Source organism: Seriola lalandi, unplaced genomic scaffold (genome assembly GCF_002814215.2).
Source record: "Seriola lalandi dorsalis isolate HSWRI2012SDOR001 ecotype SW California unplaced genomic scaffold, Sedor1 jcf7180002053933, whole genome shotgun sequence".
In the NCBI taxonomy this organism is placed as follows: Eukaryota; Metazoa; Chordata; class Actinopteri; order Carangiformes; family Carangidae; genus Seriola; species Seriola lalandi.
In genome coordinates, this window is record NW_019524486.1 from 374328 (window position 1) to 396379 (window position 22052).

At 40.0% G+C, this 22052-nt stretch overlaps 2 protein-coding genes across 4 annotated transcripts; both read left to right on the forward strand.

Annotated features, from left to right (window-relative positions):
• The first annotated feature begins 1594 nt into the window (after positions 1 to 1594).
• On the forward strand, positions 1595 to 14201 carry slc4a1b (solute carrier family 4 member 1b (Diego blood group)). Of its 2 annotated transcripts, none has more exons than XM_023402473.2 (18): positions 1595 to 1673; positions 4617 to 4663; positions 6349 to 6529; positions 6836 to 6971; positions 7514 to 7586; positions 8121 to 8163; positions 8254 to 8438; positions 9415 to 9625; positions 9753 to 9956; positions 10036 to 10184; positions 10406 to 10600; positions 10727 to 10975; positions 11084 to 11173; positions 11252 to 11418; positions 11530 to 11771; positions 11955 to 12124; positions 12857 to 13030; positions 13189 to 14201. In XM_023402473.2, the coding sequence occupies exons 1-18, from the start codon at positions 1598 to 1600 to the stop codon at positions 13267 to 13269; spliced, it is 2673 nt and encodes an 890-aa protein (XP_023258241.2). In that variant the 5' UTR covers positions 1595 to 1597; the 3' UTR covers positions 13270 to 14201. The 2 variants fall into 2 exon arrangements, with proteins under 2 accessions (XP_023258241.2, XP_023258242.1); XM_023402474.2 differs by lacking the exon at positions 1595 to 1673 and adding an exon at positions 2005 to 2068.
• A 662-nt stretch (positions 14202 to 14863) lies between these two features.
• Positions 14864 to 21955, forward strand: LOC111652258 (nucleolar transcription factor 1-like). 2 transcript variants are annotated; one of them, XM_023402475.2, is made up of 21 exons: positions 14864 to 15187; positions 15395 to 15570; positions 15849 to 15926; positions 16030 to 16185; positions 16294 to 16358; positions 16489 to 16534; positions 16632 to 16688; positions 16962 to 17011; positions 17587 to 17728; positions 17896 to 17937; positions 18023 to 18091; positions 18360 to 18409; positions 19168 to 19309; positions 19451 to 19492; positions 19578 to 19646; positions 20019 to 20080; positions 20194 to 20383; positions 20470 to 20517; positions 20598 to 20669; positions 20975 to 21043; positions 21134 to 21955. In XM_023402475.2, the coding sequence occupies exons 1-21, from the start codon at positions 15160 to 15162 to the stop codon at positions 21194 to 21196; spliced, it is 1716 nt and encodes a 571-aa protein (XP_023258243.1). In that variant the 5' UTR covers positions 14864 to 15159; the 3' UTR covers positions 21197 to 21955. The 2 variants fall into 2 exon arrangements, with proteins under 2 accessions (XP_023258243.1, XP_023258244.1); XM_023402476.2 differs by lacking the exons at positions 17896 to 17937; positions 18023 to 18091; positions 18360 to 18409; positions 19168 to 19309.
• The last annotated feature ends 97 nt before the right edge of the window (positions 21956 to 22052 follow it).

Consider the following 22052-nt stretch of genomic DNA (forward strand, 5'->3'; position numbering starts at 1 on the left):
AGCTGCAGAGTGTGGGCCCCTTGAAGCGCTGTTCTGAGTTCAGTTTATACTAAGAAGTTTGTTAAATGACGTACACTGACCGCTGATCAGGGGGCCATGCTGAACTTTAACAAGGGGTACCTTAGGGTGGGGAGATTCTACTGTTGTGTGTGATAGTGCCTTGAGTTTGAGCACCCGTTAACTGCGTCAGTGTCATTTGGAAAAACTCTCCACGGGTAAGACTTGATTTAGTGATTTCTTCGACAGATTTTTTCAAATACAACCATCAGTGCAAACAGAACGAGGATTTTTACAACCACTGTTATCAGTATGAGTGACAGGTTATTGGAACTGATCACTGCAGACCTTCGTGCGTCACATCACACACTGACCTGAACATTTTGTCAGTATCAGCGCAGATGAGCTTAAATCGTAACATAAACTTTAGATCATACAAGCACGTACTCTTTGGAATCCGCAGGCACATGCCTATCATGCCGTATGTAACTTTCTATCAGAAACCTGTAAGAATGCATGTGGTCTTATATTCAGGCCATGCGTGTGTGTGTGTGCCTGCGTGCGTGTGTCAGGTAAAATCTCCAACACAGACAACATACAGTGTTAAGGTTACTGCAATAACCCATGGAAAACAGCGTGTTGTGTGTTGAAGCAGTGTCAGACAGTTTGACTCTCTGAGGATTCAGACACGGTGGAATATCGTCGTCCATGACTTCATCTTTTGTTGGCTGTTTTTAAGGATGGATGACATGCTGCTATGTGTTACAGGTAACTGCCATTACCGCTGACCTATCAGCTGCAGGTACATCGAAGGGACTGGGATACAATGGCCTCTGACTTTATGCCTAGGGCTGTAAGTGAAAATGCTCATGCACACACACACTGGATTAAGGACAACCCCGAGTTACATTGATGTATTTTCTCATTCTGTTTATTTCTTATGTTCTGGCTATATTGTATTGTATTGGTCTTTGATTGTGCAGACTGTAGTGCACACAAGCCCCTCTTCTCTTTTACCACCTTGTACCACTTCAGCGCTTAGCACAGCCTCTAAACCAGGTGAGCAGTATTTTAAAAAGAATGGTAGTTGCATTATGGGTAAGGCAGAATCCAGCATCTTTGGAGTCTCATCCACACCAGGAACTTAAAGTCAGGATATCTCTGTCTCAGCTGCTTCTATTTTCACCTTTCTTTTTGTTAAATCCATCTCAAGTTTATGAGAATACAAAAGTAAATCTCCCTTTAATGGTGGGATCAAATTCACAAGAAAATACCTTTGTTGTTTCAGTGTGTTGAAATACTGTACTCCAAAGGTCACATGAGGATGAAAAACAGATTTTACTTTGCCCATCTGTTTTTTTTTTGTTTTTTTTGTTTGTTTTTTTTTGGGGGGGGGGGTTCATCCTGACAGAGAAAAAATGAAGATGAGTGCTCCGCTTACATCCCTTTCACAGAGTAAGTCACCTTAACTCTGCTCTCTTGTCATCAGTGTGTGCCCTACAAGTGACTACTAGCACAATATAAATAACTGTCTCCTTATTTCTTGTCATGTCGCAGGCCTCAGCTTAAGACGATGCACCGTGATGAGATGCTGACCAACATGAAGGGGGAGGATAAAGAGAGGATGAAAGCCGACTTCAAACAAAGTTTCACTCTCTGCCCGGATGATGTTGAAGGTGAGCAGACACTGCAGCCCGAGCCTCTGTTGTCCTCCAAACACAGACATTAAATGTGATAAGATGCTGGTTGGATAATGACACAGTGTGACTGGTTTCCTGCACATACCATGTCCCTGTATTTACTATCAATATTATGGGTGAGACCAGAACACATCGCTCTGGTGGTTGTGTGTTTCAGAGAGAATTAGTGTGCTTGTCCATGTGTGTGTGTGTGTGTCTTTGTGTCTGTGTGTCTGTGTGCGCACGCATGTATTAGTCCCACCCATTATCAGGCAGCACACACCTACACACAGGCACCTTTAAAGAAGTGGTGTTTATAAAGTCATGCTTTTTTGGCATTCTGGTGTCAGTCACTTGTCACTGCTGTCCGCTTTGGCGAGTACCTGCAGGAGGTAAGTGTCACCTTCTCTGCTACATTTATGCACGGTATTTGTGCAAAAAAATAAAAAAAATAAAAAAATACAAGTAAAGCTGCAACTTTGTAGCATGAAAGATATGGGAACAGACGCCTTCTGGGAAACTGCACACTTCATGGTCGGGGCTGCAGTGGCATAATTTTCATAGCTTAATGCAAGATTTTCTGTTTAGTCTCGCTCAAATTAGGCCTAAACTCCAAACCTTTGCAAGCTGTTTATAAGAAGGTAAGCACTGAAGATTGAGTTTAATGATGCAACTTCAGGAGAATGAAGAGTTGGTCTGACTTGTGTTTGAGTTATCGGCCTCTGGAGCTCAAGGCCTGTCATCCACTTCTGAGGTGGCTGGACATGCCTTGACATTTTTATATATTTGGCCTATCTCAAAAACTTTGATACCAACATATGTATGCTTATATTCAGAAAAAAAACAACCAGTAATCTCAGAGGACTAGGAATGTAATTGATTTATTTTTTTATTTAAATTAACTGTAAATATGCACTTTTCAAAGAACCTACTTTTCATTCATTTTTTACAAAATAGTTAAAAACATTTCTGGCCAAGATTTCAGAGCGCAGAAGCTTGTAAACATAGGTGTTGGCTAAACAAGCAAGAAAGGCCTTTTTACGATTTATTGGAAATGCCAAACATAAAATGGATAAAGCTTTGATGAATAAAAAAGTGCAATCATGTTTAATTACTGAAATAATAACAAATTTGAGCAATATCTGGCACAAGAATTTCCTTCAGGGTGAATGAAGTTCTATCTGATCTTTATGCTATAATTTTCAGTCCTGATCAGGATGCCAAGGTAGACATCGCATGCTTTGCACTTCCAAGGGGTTTTTGTTCGCTTTCCCCTTCACATCCTGCAATATGCACAGGTCTTGCATCCTGCAATAAGCTTCATCCTGCAGTCACTGGTGAGCTCAGCCCCAAGAACTGGTGCACGAACTCCGCCAGCTGTCTTTGCAGGCCCCCTCACTGCCTGGCTTCCATAACAGTGGTTGCTGACTGGGCTGATGCCGTGCTTTTTTCCTTGCAGATGCAGTGTTCTCCACGTTTCTGTAAAACAATCAATGAAAAAAATGTGAACAGTTGCCCTTTCATCATATGTTCAACTATTTTTTGAAGAGCAATATCTTAGCTGCTAATAATTTGTTTTGGTTTCAGCTAATACACTCATTTTATATTTGATTTATTACTGTAATATAGTACAGATTTTTTTAACTTTTTAATTGCTGTTAGTTGTACAGCAGAAGAATTTTCCATTTACCCATTACAGCAGCCATAAAAAATTACAAGTATTTTGTTCATTTATACCTGACATATGCAATACAATAGCCTTCACTAACAAACTGACCGACACAACCCACATGAGTCTGAGTTAGTCAGTTAGTTAGTTGGTTCCAGTGAATATTACAGTCTTATTTGGTATACAGTAGATGACACATAAAATAACTCATTAGTGGGAGGGCTGCTCTGAACATGAGGGCATTACAAATAACAGAAGCCTTTTCACCATGTTTCATGTGAGTGCACTATCTTTGTCAGTCAGTGTAAACAACCAAAACTTGCTCCTCTGTGAAGGAGGCACATTGGGTGATTTCACACTTTTTCATGCCACAGCATCACATAATCATAACCAAAAATCAATCCTTTTAATGTTTCTAAGGCAAAAACTTGCAGAGTTGTCGAAGCATTTGGCTACATTTCTGTTTTTCTGCAGTAGCGTTAAGAAAAACACACACAAATTATGCATATTATGTGTATGCATTTATTTAAATACATATTTAAAAATTTGTATTTTTTAAGTGTGTTAGATGCATAAATATATTTACATGCAAAACCAAACTGATGACAGTTACACAAATTGTCATATTAGTGCAATTCAAAACTCTTGACATATCACAGAAAGATGTATTGTATTGTACATGTGCACCTCTTCGTGCACCTGTACACCTACTCATATGACATAATGTACATGTAAAGACGTGCAAATTTGTACTTGATGATTTATGTATGCAGATACACACACTCACATATACAGTACACACCCAAACCCATGCGTGCACACACACATATGACCTATAGACAGCGTCTAGTCAGTCTAATCTGATTCCACCCTTGTGCTCAGCTGTGTTTTGTAAATAAATCAATCTGTTGTGAGAGAAAACTTCAGTGCTCTTGTCCAATCTGAGATAAAATGGACACATAAGACTGAAGTCATCCACCAACTACAACCTGAATCCATGTTTCCCAAACAGTAAATGTGTGTATAGCAACTAAAAAATCTAGAAAATCCACTCATTCCAACTTTCCAGCAAAACTTTGTTCACTTTGAGCAAGCAAAGTTAAGATGAACTTCATTATCTCTGGATTGCTAAATTCCACCCAAACACACACATTTTATTGAAATTTGAAATTGAATACAGAGATAAAATGGGGAACATATTCTCTGTTAAAATGATTTACTGTGCTGCTGTGAATGGTTTCTAACTGACTCCAGTTGTGTCTGTTTTCCAGCTGCCTGGAACATCAACAACAACGCCAACCCCGGTGCAGAGTGTGAGGTGAGGGGGACACACACACGAACACACACTAAAGAGATTTTGATGTCGTACTTTCACAGACTAGGGATACAGACTCCCCACCTCCCTATTTGTCTGTCTCACACACACACGCACGCACACTTCAGGCACACGACATGTATTGACAGTCCAAACATGTCCAGGACAAGCAATCAGTCATGTCCACACCGGAAAACAAGCAGCGACCCAGAGCCTGGAGCCCGCTGGTTGTTGAACCAGGACAATCTCCATGTTTACCTGTAGACAGAAGTGTCACCTGGACATCACCTCTCCACATTAGCCTGTTCCATATGCACGTTGATGCTGCTGAGAAGATTCTACAAATGAGAGTAGCTTCACGTAGTACTACAGGTTACTGTTGTGGAAAACAACACCCAAAATATCATCTGTGTTATTGTAACGTAGTGAAGCATGAACATGATTTTTATCTGCTCCAGAGAGAGGCTGTAAAGCATGTATCTCCACTGCTTTCTTCAGCTTGAAGTGACCCTTGAAGCTACATGTAACAAGCTCAGGAATGGTTCAGTGAGGTTTGTTCAAAGCGGAGAGGAGGCTGCTCCTCCTCTCTTTTTGAGACGTTGGATCTCTTATATCAATGTAATATACTCTTTTTTTTGTTTGTTTTTAATGTTCATCTGTTATTGGCCAAAACATGTGAAATGATGTTCCAACGGAGGACGTCCTCCCTTGCCAATCAAAAACCAGAATACGATAATGACATCGTGTTGGTCCAATGATAATTTCCAGATTTCATCTTCAGTTCTCTACGACTGTGTTCTCTGTACTCGGGATTGGCTCCAGCCCTCAAAGGATAAACAAGCAAATTGCAAACAACTTTTACAAATTCTCCTAATTCTTTTTTTCAAATTTGTGTTTCCCTTTTTTCATTGAGCAGTAGCTACTTGTTTTGAAACCAGAGATATTATAAGATATACTATAATTATAATTTAAAGATATATGTTATAGATAGCCTATAAGGACTATGCTCCCCCAGTTTCTCCCCAAACTTCTATCAGTTTTGTGACTATTATGGTGCCTCCCCTCCCTTATATAAAGAATAAAAAATATGATCACAAAAAATATATAGATGACTTTCAACACTCATATGCCTGTATACACGCTGAAACAGTTAAAAATTATCTCTCAAGTTCCTCAATTCTTCTTTGTCTGCCTGGATAGTGGATCATTGTTGAGCTGTAGCGCAGGAACAATAAGAAAAAGACAGAATTTCGTACTAAAAAGACTTAAATTACAGCAGCTAAAAAAAACCTTTCAAATGAGACATGGGCATGTGAGTGTTGTTTCAAGGCAGACTTGAAATAATATGAACCTATCCTAAAATATCATAGAAATAGCTGAAATGTAGCAAATGTACAAACTATTTGTACTTGGGATTTACATTTTTCCTCAGGTTAGAAGGAAACACACTCTTCAAATTTTTGCTCCTATGCTTCCCTCACAGTGACAAGTAGTAAGTGGCCATTGAAACCATAGCTGTTCACCACATACACAAGCTGTACTTGTGGGAGGTGCAACTTTAATACATACACCTGTCCCGTCCAAAATTTTCACTCTCTGTCTCACAGACACAAGCATGTTTGTGCCTGTGTCCCACGTTCATGCCCAAATCAGCCGCTCTTTACCTCTTTGTCTGTCCGTGCCCTCAGAGGTACGTGCAGCTGAAGGAGCTAATGACTGACCAGAAGCAGGAGACCTACTGGCAGGAGACGGGCCGATGGACGGGCTACGAGGAGAGCTTCGACCCTCAGGCCGGGGTGTGGGCGTCCTCGCACATCTCCTACCTCACCTTCAAGAGCCTCATCCAGCTCCGACGCACCATGACCACAGGTCAGTGAGGAAAATCAATGAAGACATCAGCATGAGTTTTAAAAAATAGCATCAGATTTTCATTTTTCTCTGGTTGTAGTATCGTTGTTGTCTAGGAACTAACTGTTGAGTTAATGTTAAGTTTTCTCTGACAGTATGACACCACGGGAGAGCCAAGATTAAGCCCTTAAAATGCAGTAAGCTCTGGCGATCTCAGCACTTCTTTCTAGCTCTTATTTTGTCTGAAACTCACCTGAAAACCACAACCACACCGCTCTCCTCTTTATGATCATCCCTGATCCTCTTCCAACATGTTCCTTTGTCAAGGTGTGACGATTTTTGACTGTGAGGAGCGGACCCTGGCCACCATCACTGAGAAGATGGTCACCGAGATGGTTAACAAGAAGGAGATCAGGCCTGGAGACCGGGAGGGAGTGCTGAAGGCTTTGCTTAAAAACCGCAGGTATCCTCCAAGACATCACACAACACTGACTCAAACACAAATGACCTACATTTAGGCGTTTAGCTGATGCTGTTATGCAAAGCTGCAATTGAGCGGTGAATATTTCAGCATCTTGCTCAGAGAAAGCTAAACAGAGCACGTAGCTATTGTGAAGCTCAAATCTGTAATTATGGTCTGTAACCACCAAACCACCCTGTCTGCTTGAGCCTATATTAAAGGTGACCAGTGTGTACTGCAGTTACCTTGTGCTTGTTAGAATCAGGTCACTCTAAAATATCCATAAAGAATACATACTGACATTGTGTTGTAAAGATTTTGTTCAATAAGCTGACAAAGACCACGAGGCATTCGCTATTTTAATAACGGAAATTATGTTTAACTGTAGCTGTAACTAAAGTAGGTGACTTTCAATAAAGTTAGAAAATTCCTTGTTTTGTTATTTCCCCACATTATGGTCTGAATGAGAAACAGTTTGCCACAGCCATTCATTCTTCAGCCTGACACAAATACAGCCAATGACAAATGTGTTTTTTTCCCTTCAGCCAATCAGATGACCCAGAAAGCCAAGCTCTGGCTGGTGGGATGGACCTGCAGAGGTTCTCAGTCGGGGAAAGGGTAAGTTCTTACACTGATGGGATCATCCATCTGAATGTACTATTGCTGATAGCATTATTTGATAATATGACAATGGTGAGATGATAGCCTTCAAGGTGAAAGTCACCATTTACAAAGTCATTCAGAGGAGTAAAGGATTCAGAGGATTCTGGTTTTGGATTTCTTTTTCTTTTTCTTTTTTCTTCTTTTCTGATATCCATCACTTTAGCTGTTTGGATGAATTGACCTGAATTGAGTGGATAGTATTCCATTTTGAAGTCTGTGACATAAGTCTTGACGTGTTTGCACACATTATGCATAAGTAAGTATTTGCACAAAACTGTAAATGTTCCAAATGTAAGTTTCTTTGAGGGAAAGTGAAAAAATACAAATGTACACATTTAAAGATCCATTTAAACAGATGGTCTGGCCTCAATTTTCAAGAACAGATTATCAAATCAATCTCCACTTTAAAAATGTCATTTTTAGAAAATATAGTGACAACAATGAGAACTGGAGAGTCTGATGTTTGCTCATTTGGTCTGTTCATTCTAGAGGGATGCATCTGACCGCGTTGAGGTCTCCATGGTGCTAGTAGGTGAGGACATATGTTTGCATACACATTTGAACCTATTTCTATGTGTTGGCGTATCTTCAAATATAATATTTGCGTTTGTCTTTGAACCAGGAGCCTTGGATTTTCTTGAGAAGCCTACAGTTGTGTTTGTGCGTCTGAAGGAGGCAGTGGTGCTGGACTCGGCCTTGGAGGCCCCGGTGCCTGTACGCTTCATCTTTGTTCTGGTTGGCCCCAGCAAGACTGACATGGACTACCACGAGACTGGCCGTGCTATGGCGGCACTAATGGCTGACAGAGTGAGTTAGCTGACATTTTTGCTGTACAAAACTTCGGCTATAATGTGTGAGCGCAGACATATTCACAAAACACACAACTGCTAAACGATATGATGACTTTTAATGAGGTTGAGTGCATGGAGCTCTGGTTGCAAAACAGTCAAAGTCAGCCAAAATTTAAAAAGGGCAGTCAACTTAGAAAATAACAGCGATGTGGCATTGTTTTTCATTTCTATGTTAAAGTATCAAAGTGTAGTTATTAATTCTCAAATTTAAGCTGAGAGTCAAGTACTTCTTTAGAAATTCAGAAAACAGGCTTACTTGAGGAACAATGTAAGCAAATGTCCCAGTCTCTCTTCCTCAATCCTTCTTTTGCATTTTTTTTTATCTGACACATTTTTGGCTGCACTGCAACATTGGGGACAGCCCTATAAACGCAAATGTCCGTGACTGACTGACTGACTGAATGATAGAGTTGAGTGATCAAGTCACACCATTGGTCAGCTGAATGCCATATGACTGAATCATGAAGTTACACCATTGATGTTGGACTTCCCCTACTTGCCACTGCCACACACAAAATGAATTGGCACAAACAGTCTCAATTAAGACTTCTACAGACTGTTGTGTTGCTGACTTAGCGCATTTGTCGCCAGATTAAGAGACAAAAAAGCACCTAATGACAAATCTCGAAACTTTTTTGGACAAACTTTAGCTACTTTCCATAAAAGAGAGTTGCAAGTAATGCCCCGCAAGTGAGTGGCAGAGAGGCAGAGCAGCAGTTTGTTAGCCAGTTGGAGGCTGTGTGCTCTGTGAGAGACTAAATAAGAAAGATATTCTGTGACCTCAAACTTTCTGTCCGAGAGATTGTTTTACAAATAAATTCAGCCAAAATCACACCATAGCCTTTACTTTTAATTTATGTATATGCTGATTTTGTCAGATGACATCGCGGTCATAAAATCCGTCACATCCAGCTCCCCTCTCTCCACCCCAGGTGTTCAACCAGACAGCATCGCAGGCAAAGAGTGCCCGAGAGCTGACAGACACCATGGCTGACTTCATGGACTGCAGCATCGTCATCCCACCCACCGAGATCCAGAGCGAAGCTATGCTCAGCTCCATCATCAGCTTTCAGAAGAAACTCCTGCAGGACAGGTTCCAGTCCTCTGATCCTGCCCTGCGCTTGGAATCCAAACCTCGTAGGGGTGGGTCCTATCAGTACACACTCATAACAACAATATAAGACATGGATAACAAAGCAATTCTTTGCCAAGACAGTTTTCTATCATCAATGTGTATTATTCACGTAAGATTTAAATTGTTCTCTCCCAGTTTCCATAGCTACCGGGCCCCCTCCTGAAGACCCCCTGGTCCGTACGGGTCGACCATTTGGCGGGATGATTCGAGACATAAAGAGACGCTACCAGTACTACAAGAGTGACATCACAGATGCTCTCAACGCCCAGGTCCTTGCTGCCGTCATCTTCATCTACTTTGCCGCCCTGTCTCCTGCCATCACCTTTGGAGGGCTGCTGGGTGTGTGTTTGTATTTGTATGTGACAAAACATTGCTTTTGTATGCAGTAGACCCTAATTGTACTCCTTTGCCACTTCAGCTGATAAGGTGGACAATATGATGGGCGTCCCAGAGCTCCTCATCTCCACCAGCATCCAGGGGATCATCTTCTGCTTTGTTGCTGCTCAGCCTGTCCTGGTCATTGGTTTCTCCGGTCCTCTGTTAGTGTTTGAAGAAGCTTTCTTTGCTGTAAGTTAGAACACTGACTCATATCCTCATCTAGGTGAACTGAGGAGTTTTTTTACAGTCTCTGCTGATCCATATGATGCCACTAAATGGCACTATAATGCCAGTAAATTTTTGTGATAACATTGTCATGCTTACTAAATGTGCAAGCTATCATCGTCATGCATACTACGGCAGATTTAATAGTGGCCGTGGTAAACTCATCCCCAGTTTGCTTCACTCAGTTCTGCAGGTCCCAGGAAATTGAGTATATTGTCGGGAGAGTGTGGGTTGGAGTGTGGCTAGTCATCATTGTGGTGATCATTGTGGCCTTTGAGGGCAGCTTCCTGGTGCGCTTCATCTCACGCTTCACCCAGGAAATCTTCTCCATTCTCATCTCCCTCATCTTCATCTATGAAACCTTTGCCAAACTGGGGAGGGTAAACCATCTTCACACATTTCCCACATGTCATCTGTCCAAACTAAATCAAAGACAGTTACATTTGTGTGATTTTAGCGCTCATGGACAAATCATAATCTTCTTTCATCTTCTGGCCTCTCTCTAGATCTTTAAATCACATCCTCTGATTCTGAATTACGATCATCTGAATGAAACTCTGGAAAATCCCTGGCACCCAAAGGTGGTCGAGACCATCATCTATGACAATGCTACCGGCAATACAACTGTTCTTGTCAACACTATTAAGCCACCTTACCCCAACACTGCCCTGCTCTCCATGTGCCTCATGTTCGGCTGTTTCTTTATCGCCTTTTTCCTGCGGCAGTTCAAGAACGGGACATTTCTTCCTGGAAAGGTGAGTCGGATGTGATTGTGTGTTTCAAAGGCAGTTTGTAGTATGTTCTCCTATAGATTTCTTGCCAGCTGATTTACAATTGTAATGTTCCTGATCTGTTCTCACCAGGTGCGACGTTTGATTGGTGACTTCGGTGTCCCTATCGCCATTTTCCTCATGATTGTCGTGGACTACAGCATTGAAGATACCTACACTCAGGTTGGCCAATGTTTTTCAGCTTCCAGTTCATAGGCTGAATACATGCACAATTGTAACTACTGTTGTTTTCCTGCACAGAAACTCGTGGTTCCCAAAGGTCTGATGGTATCCAACCCAGCCAAAAGAGGCTGGCTTATCAACCCTTTCGGGGAGCACAAGCCTTTCCCTGTGTGGTTGATGTTTGCATGCTGTGTCCCAGCCTTGCTCGTCTTCATTCTCATCTTTCTGGAGTCTCAGATCACAACGTGAGTCATTACATCAACAACAGCAAAATCCCTCATTGAATACAACCTCAGAAAATGTGACGTTTCCTGCCTCTTACCAAAGTTTGGCTCAAATGTTGTGTCCGTCAACAGTCTGATTGTGAGTAAACCTGAGAGGAAGATGGTCAAGGGCTCTGGGTTCCACTTTGACTTGCTGGTTTTAGTTGGCATGGGAGGGCTCAGTGCAATATTTGGTGTGCCGTGGCTCAGTGCTGCCACCGTGCGGTCTGTCACCCACGCCAATGCCCTCACTGTCATGAGCAAAGGACCGAAACCTGTGATCGAGAAAGTGATGGAGCAGAGGATCAGTGGCATTCTGGTGGCTTTGCTGGTCGGTAGGTGCTGTCTTATCATCTTTGTGTCTGTTCTACAGCTGGTTTTGGTTCTGCAGGTTTATCATTTGCAATGTAAAGCTTGTTACAGTCTGAGAATACCTTTTAACAGACCATATCAGATACTCATCACTCTTGGTTAAAAGACAATAGACTTTCCTTTATCTGAATGTTATTTGTATCAAGGTCTGTCTATTCTAATGGAGCCAATCCTAAAGATGATCCCCATGTCGGCCTTGTTTGGGATCTTCCTCTACATGGGAGTCACATCACTAAATGGCATCCAGCTGTGGGATCGTATACTGCTTCTGCTCATCCCTAAGAAATACCACCCTGATGAACCCTACGCCACCAGAGTAAGAGTCCCATGATAACTTAATGACCAGAGTCCCTAAATTTCATTAGGAGGCAAACAAGAACAAGACTTCAACAACAAGAGTGTACAGCCATGTGAGCTACTCAGTTAGGCTGTATTTTAATGTAGTGGTGCTTTAAACTAAAGTCTAATGTTAGCATGCTAATATGCTCATGATGACAATGCTAATATGCCGTGTTAAGCAATTATAATATTCACCATCGTAATTTTGTCTGAGCGTGCTAACATTTACTAATTAGCATAACACAAATGGTAAAGCTGAGGCTGATGGGAATGTACTTAGTTTTGCAGTTTTGCATAAACCAAAGCACTGGAAAAAAAATGAAAACGTGATAGATGAAAAGTCAGAGGATCATCAAAGTTTTTACAGTTCATCCTCTGGGGAACATGAATGTGTGTAGTAAATGTTGTGCCAATCCATCCAACAGTTAAGACATTTAACTAAAAACCATAAATGTGAACCTCATGGTCGGACTACAGAAAACGCAAGTGAAGTCACCAAAGTCATTAGGACTTATCTTCCGGGGAACATAAATGTCCTTCTAAAATTTCATGGCAATCCGTTGAATAGTTGTTGAGAGTTTTCAGTCTGGATCAAAGTGGTGGACCGACAGACAGATGGACATTACTGGTCGTGCTGCTAGTGTAGCTAAAACACGTCCATCTCTACAGTTATGTTTGTATAACTAATGTTTGGATATTTCGTACACAGGTGAGCACAGGGCGAATGCACTTGTTCACGGCCATTCAGGTAGTGTGCCTTGCACTTCTCTGGATTGTGAAGTCCAGCCCAGTATCCCTCGCACTGCCCTTCATACTCATCCTCACTATCCCTCTACGCATGTTTATGACCGGGCGTCTCTTCACTGAACTGGAAATTAAATGTGTAAGTGGTGTCAGTTCAATAACTTCAGTATGGAAATTCAAACTTATGTAGTACTCTTAGTAATGAGCCTGAAAGGTTATGTAGAATATCTGTGTGTAATAATGTATGTGCTGTATGTATCCTAATGTGCTTATTCTTCTGTGCCTGTTGTGTTTTAGTTGGACGCAGACGATGCTAAAGTGACATTTGAGGAGGAGCCAGGGAAGGATGTATACTGTGAATCTCAAATGCCATTGTAGATGTCTTCCGTGACTGCTGCCATAAATCTTTTACTTTAACAAAAACATATTTATTTTATATATTGCTCAGATTAATGTTTCATCTATGAGCACAGACATGTTTTGTTTTATTTTTTTTAATGAAAAATGCAGCTATAGATTCAATCTTTGTAGCGACAAAATGGGTAACATTAATATCCTGTACGAAAAGTGTCTTGGTAAAACATTCCTGAAGCGTTACAGGTTACAGGTTACAGGTTACAGGTAGATTCTTTGCATTATGTTGTGTTGTTTTTAAAAGATTGTGCCTTATATACTACTGAAGCTGGAAATATTCATTTAACATCGACATGTTTTTACAAAAAGTGCATAAAGGCATGAGGCAAGGCACTTACAAATGAAAACTTCAATCATGCCAGCACTCCAAAAATGGACCGACTGAATGCTGGGTGAAAGGTATTGAAGTGTTAAAAGCCAAAATAGTATGTTTTTCCAGGCAATCTCACACTGAATGTATTGTTGTAACAAATAACTTATTATTGTATTCACTTGCTTGAGGTGAGTAAAATCCAAATGAATGAATGAATGAATTAAATAATACCTGATTTAAAAGGCAATGATGCAAGCAAAGTGTATTTAGCAGGAGTGATCAAACTGGTAACGCTGGCGAGCTAAAGGACAATATGGCAATACATGGAGAGAGAAAATGTTAAATTTTTGTGTGTTGTTAAAATTTATGTTGTGTGTAAGGTTGCCATTTTCTTGTCATCTCTCTCTATATAATAAAAACTACCTCCCAATATACCCACCAAATTACTTTCACTGACATGTGGTTAGATCTAGTAGGCTACTTTATTGCTTTAAGATCAACTTATTGCAGTTGATCTTTGACCCCCATGAAGTCAGAATGGTTAATGACACAATTTGATTGATTAAAACCTGAGTAACATAAACCTTTGTTGTTTTTCTTTATGAATTTTTGCCTGTTTTATTTATTGGTTATGAGACTTTTGTAAACCCATAGGTCCCGTCATGTCACTGATTCGATTACTGCTCTGTAATGATTTATCATGATTGATTATTTCAGATTTCGGATCCAGTGCATTCTGATACATGTTTTTTTCCGCGAAACAGAAATTCTACATCTATATAATCCATCATAAATCAGGAATGCAGCTATTCACATTAAATAACTACTCATTTTCAAATAGTCTTGGTTATTGTGAAAAATGATACATGCAATTCCTCCATTTCTTTAAAATAGAGAAACTGATAAAGGGAATTAGTAATAAAATGATTTTGTCCTGTCTGTGTCCTGTTGTCCTCTGGAGACAGGACAATGAAATAAGATTTATTTATTCATTCATTTATTTATATATTTATTTACATGACTTTATAAATGTAATATACTACCTTTATCAGTATTCTGAAGATTGTGTATGACTCTACACACTCCGGGGCAATAGGTGGTGCTCTGCACCCTTAACGCTGGTCTGCGTGTTTTGTTATCCGCCAAAAACCACAAAGAAGAAAAAGAAGCGCAATTTCATTGGCTGTTTTCTATCAGTTTTGGGTGACGTTTCTCTTTTCTTGTCTCTGATTGGTTGTTCTCTCAACAGGGACTTGTCGCCCAGAAATGTAGTCTCCTAAAAAATACACAAACCACGTTCTTCCGCTGTTTCGTGTTTTTATTCTGGAAATGAACGTAACGACAACGAGGGCAGTTAGTTAAGATAACCTTTGTTTCAATATAGCCTGGTTGTGCTTAATTCGTCACGTCGGTGACTAAACTGAGCTCGCTAGGTAAGCCGACCAGCTAATGTTGTTTTACCTGTAGTCACATGGATTGACTTGAACTTCTGTCGACTTTGCATTGCAAGACTTCAACAAGAAACACGTTTTATTGGAAAAATGAGTGGAGTTGAATTTGAGAAATCTGGTGAGTACAGTTAAATAAACTGGATAACATATTCACTCAAATAAATTTTTGCCAGCTGACATTACACTCATAATGACTTAAATTACACGAATGACAAAATAGTCATTTGGCTTCCTTTGCAATATCCCTTGTAAAAACCCTTGTCAGTCACAATGTGATTAATTCAATTATTTGCCTGGTCTTTCTGTCCCTGTGCTTTGACTACAGGCTGGACCACTGAAAACCTGCAGAAGCTTTTGGCTGCAATCGAAATCAACACTCCTAAACGTTACAGAACGTGCGCTTATACTAAAGGACTGAAAACTGTGGACTGGAATAAGGTGGCTTTCCCTCCTTTCTCTCCTGAAGCTTGCCAAGAAAAGTGGGGAGAGATTTTGCACAAGGTGAATCACAGTTCAACGCTACATAATCAGTTGACAAAAAAAAAAAAAAAAGAAATCGTCACAGGGTCCACTCATCTGCTGCTGTTGTGGAGTTTTCAATAATATCGCAAAATATACTTTGGCAGATGTTAAAATCTTAAATGTCAACTGCAGGATGCAAGAATGAACTGTCATTCTCAGTAGAAATTTGCATTGATCTTATACATAGTTAGCTAGAGTATTACCTCTTGTAGGGTCTATCTGTTGATTGTAATATCCTGATTGTTGTTGTTTCTCAGATGCGCAAGTTTCGGTCCATCACAGAGCTCATTGTTGAAGCTCAAGATTTCTTTTCAAATCCTGCATTGATCAGTAAGGTGAGCACAGCACAATTTTGTAAATACTATAAATACTTGCAGCCTGTCATACAAAAATATAGGTTTCATGCTGGGAATTTTCAGTGTGTCATTTTTGCTACAGCTCCATCCAGATTTCCCAAAGAGACCCACTCCTTCGAATGCCAAGTTTTATGAAGATAACTGTGCTAAGTTTCAAGAGCAGCACCCAGAGATGAGCCACAAAAAGGTAGTGGAGGTCCTGTACAAGAAATACAATGTACTCCCGAGGAAAGAGAAGGTATGGTCAATGAGAGGCTACTTCTGAAACAGCACTTCTTTTCACTCAGCGTTGCCTTAGGCCTCAGTTTTACATCATGACATACTGACTTTTTTCTTTGAATCACAGGCTCAATATGTGAAGAAACGCCTGCTTGCAATGGAAGAATATAAGGCAAGGGTGCTGGAATTCAGGTAAAGTAAATAAGGATAATTAAGTTAATTTAGTAAATTAACACACATACAATACAGCGTAAACACATGTGATTTGACCGAGAAGGCTGCCGGTGTGTATTCAGTGTCAAGCAAATTTTTTGTCTTTCAGGAAACAATACAAATGTCCAGATGATACGGACGCAGACATCCCAGATGTAAGTGATCACACAAGCCAGTAGTAGTCATAAGCTGGAATGTGCTGTTTCCATGGTTTGCTGGGATTTACCTCATGATGATGTTTATGCTCCTCAGACTTTCGATAAGAAGGAGAATTGCATCGAAAGACCTAAAGGCCATAAAGAGCGCAAGGTAAGAAGTACATCTGTTGTCCCAAAAGAGGAAGAAGGTGTCTCTAGGCGACCCAGATGTAAATGATCACATCAGCTATCACTAGTCATGAAGTGCAATGTACTATTTGCATGGTTTATTCCTCCCAAATGCCTATTAATATAATATTCATATTCATATATTACAGTTCATATTCATTGTAAGGACACATGTTATTGGTTACACTTATGTAACACTGGTTCCTAATCTTAATTTTATCTTCAAATTGATATGTGACCTCTCTTGTTAAATCAGGGTGAAAAGCATACTGAAGGTGCAGAGGGTCTGCCTGCCAAGCCTCCTATGTAAGCTACACACACACACACACACCCATCTCAGTGACAGTGATTGGAATTGAACTTTGAAGTCCCTTGTTTTGCTTTGTTGGATGTTCACACATCTGCAGCTTGCACCTCTTTTGCTGTGGTCATATTTACTACTTACTGTAGAATCATAGTTTTTAATCACTTTTTGTGATTTAGATATGGTTGCGTATGTGTATCTTGTAGAAATGGCTATAATCTATTCTGCAAAGAGCAAATAGCGTCCATGGAGGGTATCTCAAAAAAATGGATTGCACCCTCTTTCTTGCCTCCCTGACAAAGAACGGGGCATCACAGAAAAGTTGTGTCATTTTAGGTGCTCTTTAAAGTTGGCCACATTTACATCCTCATCCACTAGAGGGCGTGGCAGTTCCAATAGATACATGCTCAGTATTTCCTGTCTGCCATTAGATATGAAGAAAACCTTTGGCGGACCAGCAAAACTTATTTAACTTTGTGACAAAAGTCTTGAAAACTGTCTTATGTTGTCTAGGCTTTATCATAGTTTTTAATCACCTTTTGTAACTTATATTTGATTGTGTATGTGTATCTTTTAGAAATGGCTATAATATATTCTGCAAAGAGCAAATAGCATCCATGTCGGGTATCGCCAAAAAAGACTATGTGAGTGTTTGGGCCAAACGCTGGCGAGATTTGACTGAGAAACAGAGGGAGGAGTACAGTGTACGCTGCAGAACGGTATGAATGCACACACACACACACACACACACACACAAATTGCTTCATATAGACTGTCCTATAAAAACTAACTGCTGCACTGCAAGACTCTGAAATCAGCATTATCATGCCCGGTTACAGCAAGAGTCAGCTGAATCTGAATGCAATATTTGCTTCATTTCTTTCAGTTGAAAAGAAAGTACACGACTGAGCTGGATGAATATCTAAAGGTGGGTAATTTAGAAGACTGCAGTGACAGTGACATTGAGCTGATACTGGTAGACTTTGTGTGACGATGATGTTCATATTCCTCAGACTTTGGATAAGGAGGAGCAGCAGCGGATCCTGAAGGAGAATGGCATCAAAATACCTAAACAGCGCAAGGTAAGAATACATTTTGCCGTCCCAATAGAGGAAGGAGGTGTCTGCAGACACCCCAGATCTAAGTATTCACATCAGCCAGTGCTAGTCACGAGCTATGTGCTATGTACTGTTTGCATGGTTTATTCCTCCTAAGTACCAATTAATATAATATCCATGTTCATATAATACAGTTCATATTTATTCATATTTGGTAGCAGTTATGTGATTCTGATGGCATGGTTCTAAATTTTATCTTCAAATTAATATGTGACCTCTCTTTTTAAACCAGGGTGAACAGCATACCGAAGGTGCGGAGGGTCTGCCTGCCAAGCCTCCTACGTAAGCTACACACACACACACACACACACACACACACACACACACACCTCAGTGACAGCGATTTGAATTGAACTTTGATTCCTTTGTTTTGCTTTGTTGGATGTTCACAAACTTTCACTGTTACTATCATATTTACCACTCACTGTAGAATCATGTACTTAGATGGCAATTCAGTTTTTTTAATAAGAATTCACTGAACTTTTATTGTGAAGTGTCACTCAAGTGGATGAAAAATAACTGCTGCCACCAGAGTAGATGAGGATGTACTGTCATTTAAAGTGTTGGCAGAGATGGTATTTGGTTACAGCTGTGGTAAGCCATATGGAATGTGTTTGATTGTCTGTATTGTTAATGAGATTGTTGTTACATGTGGTGTACCACTATACTAATTGATATGGAGCACAAGCCACTCCCAGTCAGTTCAAACGTGCTGTGTGCTGCTCGGGTTTGGATTGCACCCTCTTTCTTGCCTCCCTGACAAAGAACGGGGCATCACAGAAAGGGTGCATCATTTTAGGTGCTCTTTAAAGTTGGCCACATTTACATCCTCATCCACTAGAGGGCGTGGCAGTTCCAATAGATACATGCTCAGTATTTCCTGTCTGCCATTAGATATGAAGAAGACCTTTGGCGGACCAGCAAAACTTATTTAACTTTGTGGCAAAAGTCTTGAAAATTGTCTTATGTTGTCTAGGCTTTATCATAGTTTTTAATCACCTTTTGTAACTTATATTTGATTGTGTATGTGTATCTTTTAGAAATGGCTATAATATATTCTGCAAAGAGCAAATAGCATCCATGTCGGGTATCGCCACAAAAGACTATGTGAGTGTTTGGGCCAAACGCTGGCGAGATTTGACTGAGGGACAGAGGGAGGAGTACAGTGTACACTGCAGAACGGTACGAACACACGCACAAACTTCATACAGACGGTCCAACAAAAACTGGCTGTTGCACCACAAGACTCTGAAATCAACATTATCATTTCATTTAGTAAAAATCAACTGAATCTGAATGCAATATATGCTTCATTTCTTTCAGTTGAAAAGAAAGTATGCGACTGAGCTGAATGAATATCTAAAGGTGGGTCATTTAGAAGACTGCAGTGACAGTGACATTGAGCTGATACTGGTAGACTTTGTGTGACGATGATGTTCATGTTCCTCAGACTTTGGATAAGGAGGAGCAGCAGCGGATCCTGAAGGAGAATGGCATCAAAATACCTAAACAGCGCAAGGTAAGAATACATTTTGCCGTCCCAATAGAGGAAGAAGGTGTCTGCAGACACCCCAGATCTAAGTATTCACATCAGCCAGTGCTAGTCATGAGCTATGTGCTATGTACTGCGGATCCTAAATGAGAATGGCATCAGAAGACCTAAAAAACAAAAGGTAAGAAGAAATTTTGGTTGGAGGGGGCTTTTATTAGATTTGACTGATCCTATTTGCTGTATTGTTCATTTTCTATGTCATTAGGATGTTTCTCTTCTTCACTATGCCACATATAAACGACAGCTTATAGTCAGTGAAAATTGTTTGATTCTGTACCCCTTATGTGTAAAAATTACATTAGATTGACTTTCTCTTTTAAAAATATTTCTGATGTGCAGGGGATTAATAGAAAAGTGAGGCATGTAATACAACTTCCTGGTGAGCCCAAGATGCCATCTCGGTGAGCAACGTCAAACAACATTTGTGCCTCAGGATTCATTAAAACAAATGAAATCACCAGTTGTCTCTCCGAAGACAAATTTGCGACTGTTTTTTTTTATTCTTTACTCACAGATCTGGTAATGTAATCTTCTGCAAAAAGCAGATGGAACTTCTGCAGGAGGAATTCCCAAATGCAAAGGAGCGCTTCTTAAAGGTCAACCAAAGTTGGCAGAAGCTCTCTTTAAAGGAGAAGGAACGGTATAAAAAGAAAGCACAAGAAAACTTCAGAAAATACTTGATGGAGCTGCAGAAGTGGTTTAAGGTATAAAGAAATTTCTTCAAATGTTTTTTATTAATCTAGGTCGTTTTTTATTAAATTTAAACCATGTCACCTTTTACATTCTTCAGGCGTTGACAGCAGCAGAGCAGAGGGATTTTCAAAAACATAACCCCAGTGTAAGCAATGCAAGCACCCATTTGTATTTCTATTAATTTTAATTAGTTTCTTTAAATTCACAATATACCTATTTTTACAGAAATGTCAGTACCTCAAAGTCAAACAAATTGAAGTTGAGGTCGGTGAAGAACCATGCTTGAACATACCATCGGTAAGTTGAACTTTTGATACAGCTCACATGAAGTAACACACTCTTTGATGATGTGACCAATGCAAACCTCTGATAATACAGGTGGCCTTATAGTGAAGGTTAAAGCACTAGATGTTAATAAGTGTGTAGTCAGTGGTACATTGTCAGTCAGTGGTGCAAAGTCAGTAAAGTCATAGTTCACTTTGTAAGTTTTGTCCAGAGAGAATAACAGGATATCATTGATAGAATAAAAAAGAAAATTCTATTTGCTGCACTCAGGTGTAAAAAGTTGTCTTCTCAGTCCACATGTATTATACTTCACACAGGATTCAGAAGATGAAGACATTGAGGACAGCAGCAGTGATGAAGAAGTGGTCAATCTGGACTGGGATGAGGTTAGGAAACTTTAAAACTTACTTTTACTTTTGTATTCAATTATGCAACTGTGCATCCAGATGTTCTAAATATCAACTGTTGATCCACAGGATGAGGAGGAGGAAGAAGAAGAAAAAGAAGAAGAAGATGATATCATGTTTGAGATGTATTAGATTGTGATGAGATGGACAGCAGAGGTCTCACACACAGCATGTTCAGAGCTGGATTCTGGATTTGAGAAGATGGACAAGTGCTTCAGTGGCTGAGTGCCAAAATAACCAAAACTGTTTCACATGTCCATTGCTCAGAGTAAGAACTTAATGGAGAAATAGATTTGGGACTTTAAGTGAGTCCTGCTTTACAACCTAATCTTGTGGCCTTGTCACGAAAATAGGATCCATGCAATAATACTGTTTGAAGACCATTATTTCATCTGTTGTGTTTCCATGGTCTGAAGTCCCAAATCAATTTGTTCACTTTACCAAAAAGCAAATGTGGGTCTTTTTTAATATTCTGTCATAGGGAATAATGTTGAACATGTACAGAGTGGGGAAAAAAAGTGGGTGTAGAAAAGCCCCCGAGCAGATTCTTCTGGCCCTTACCACAACATAATGCATCTGATGTTGTCTATAGCCAGACTATACATCCTTATGAACAAAGGAGACAACAAACTCAGCTGATTTTGTACTTCTGCTGTTAAGTAATGAATATATGTATACATAAAGTTGTTATAAAGAGAAAGCTCCATGGCCAGAAGCCATTCGGATTGTGTTTTCCATTAGTTGGTTGGGGATTGGTTTTAATTAAGTGGAAGAACAAAAGAATTTATCTCAGCATTGTTTTTTTAATGTTACGAAGGCTTTCTAATTATGCTGTTTGTAGACCCCACAAATAAAAGATGTTTATAATAAAAGTGCTGCATAAAGATGGAATTCATCTCAGACTGCGTGATGCAGTGAAGTTCAAATAACTGGGCTTTAACCAGACCAGGTTTTAAAGTACGATGTGTTATTAATGAGAACTACAAAG

Excerpts from the sequence above, each read along its gene's own strand:
- LOC111652258 (XM_023402475.2), top strand. The coding sequence starts at position 15,160 with ATGAGTGGAGTTGAATTTGAGAAATCTG. Across the intron at positions 19,647-20,018 it reads AAATACCTAAACAGCGCAAG|GGGATTAATAGAAAAGTGAG; the intron begins GTAAGAATACAT and ends TCTGATGTGCAG. Across the intron at positions 20,384-20,469 it reads AGCTGCAGAAGTGGTTTAAG|GCGTTGACAGCAGCAGAGCA; the intron begins GTATAAAGAAAT and ends TACATTCTTCAG.
- slc4a1b (XM_023402473.2), top strand. The coding sequence starts at position 1,598 with ATGAAGGGGGAGGATAAAGAGAGGATGAAAGCCGACTTCAAACAAAGT. Across the intron at positions 6,972-7,513 it reads GCTTTGCTTAAAAACCGCAG|CCAATCAGATGACCCAGAAA; the intron begins GTATCCTCCAAG and ends TTTTCCCTTCAG. Across the intron at positions 12,125-12,856 it reads ATGAACCCTACGCCACCAGA|GTGAGCACAGGGCGAATGCA; the intron begins GTAAGAGTCCCA and ends TTTCGTACACAG.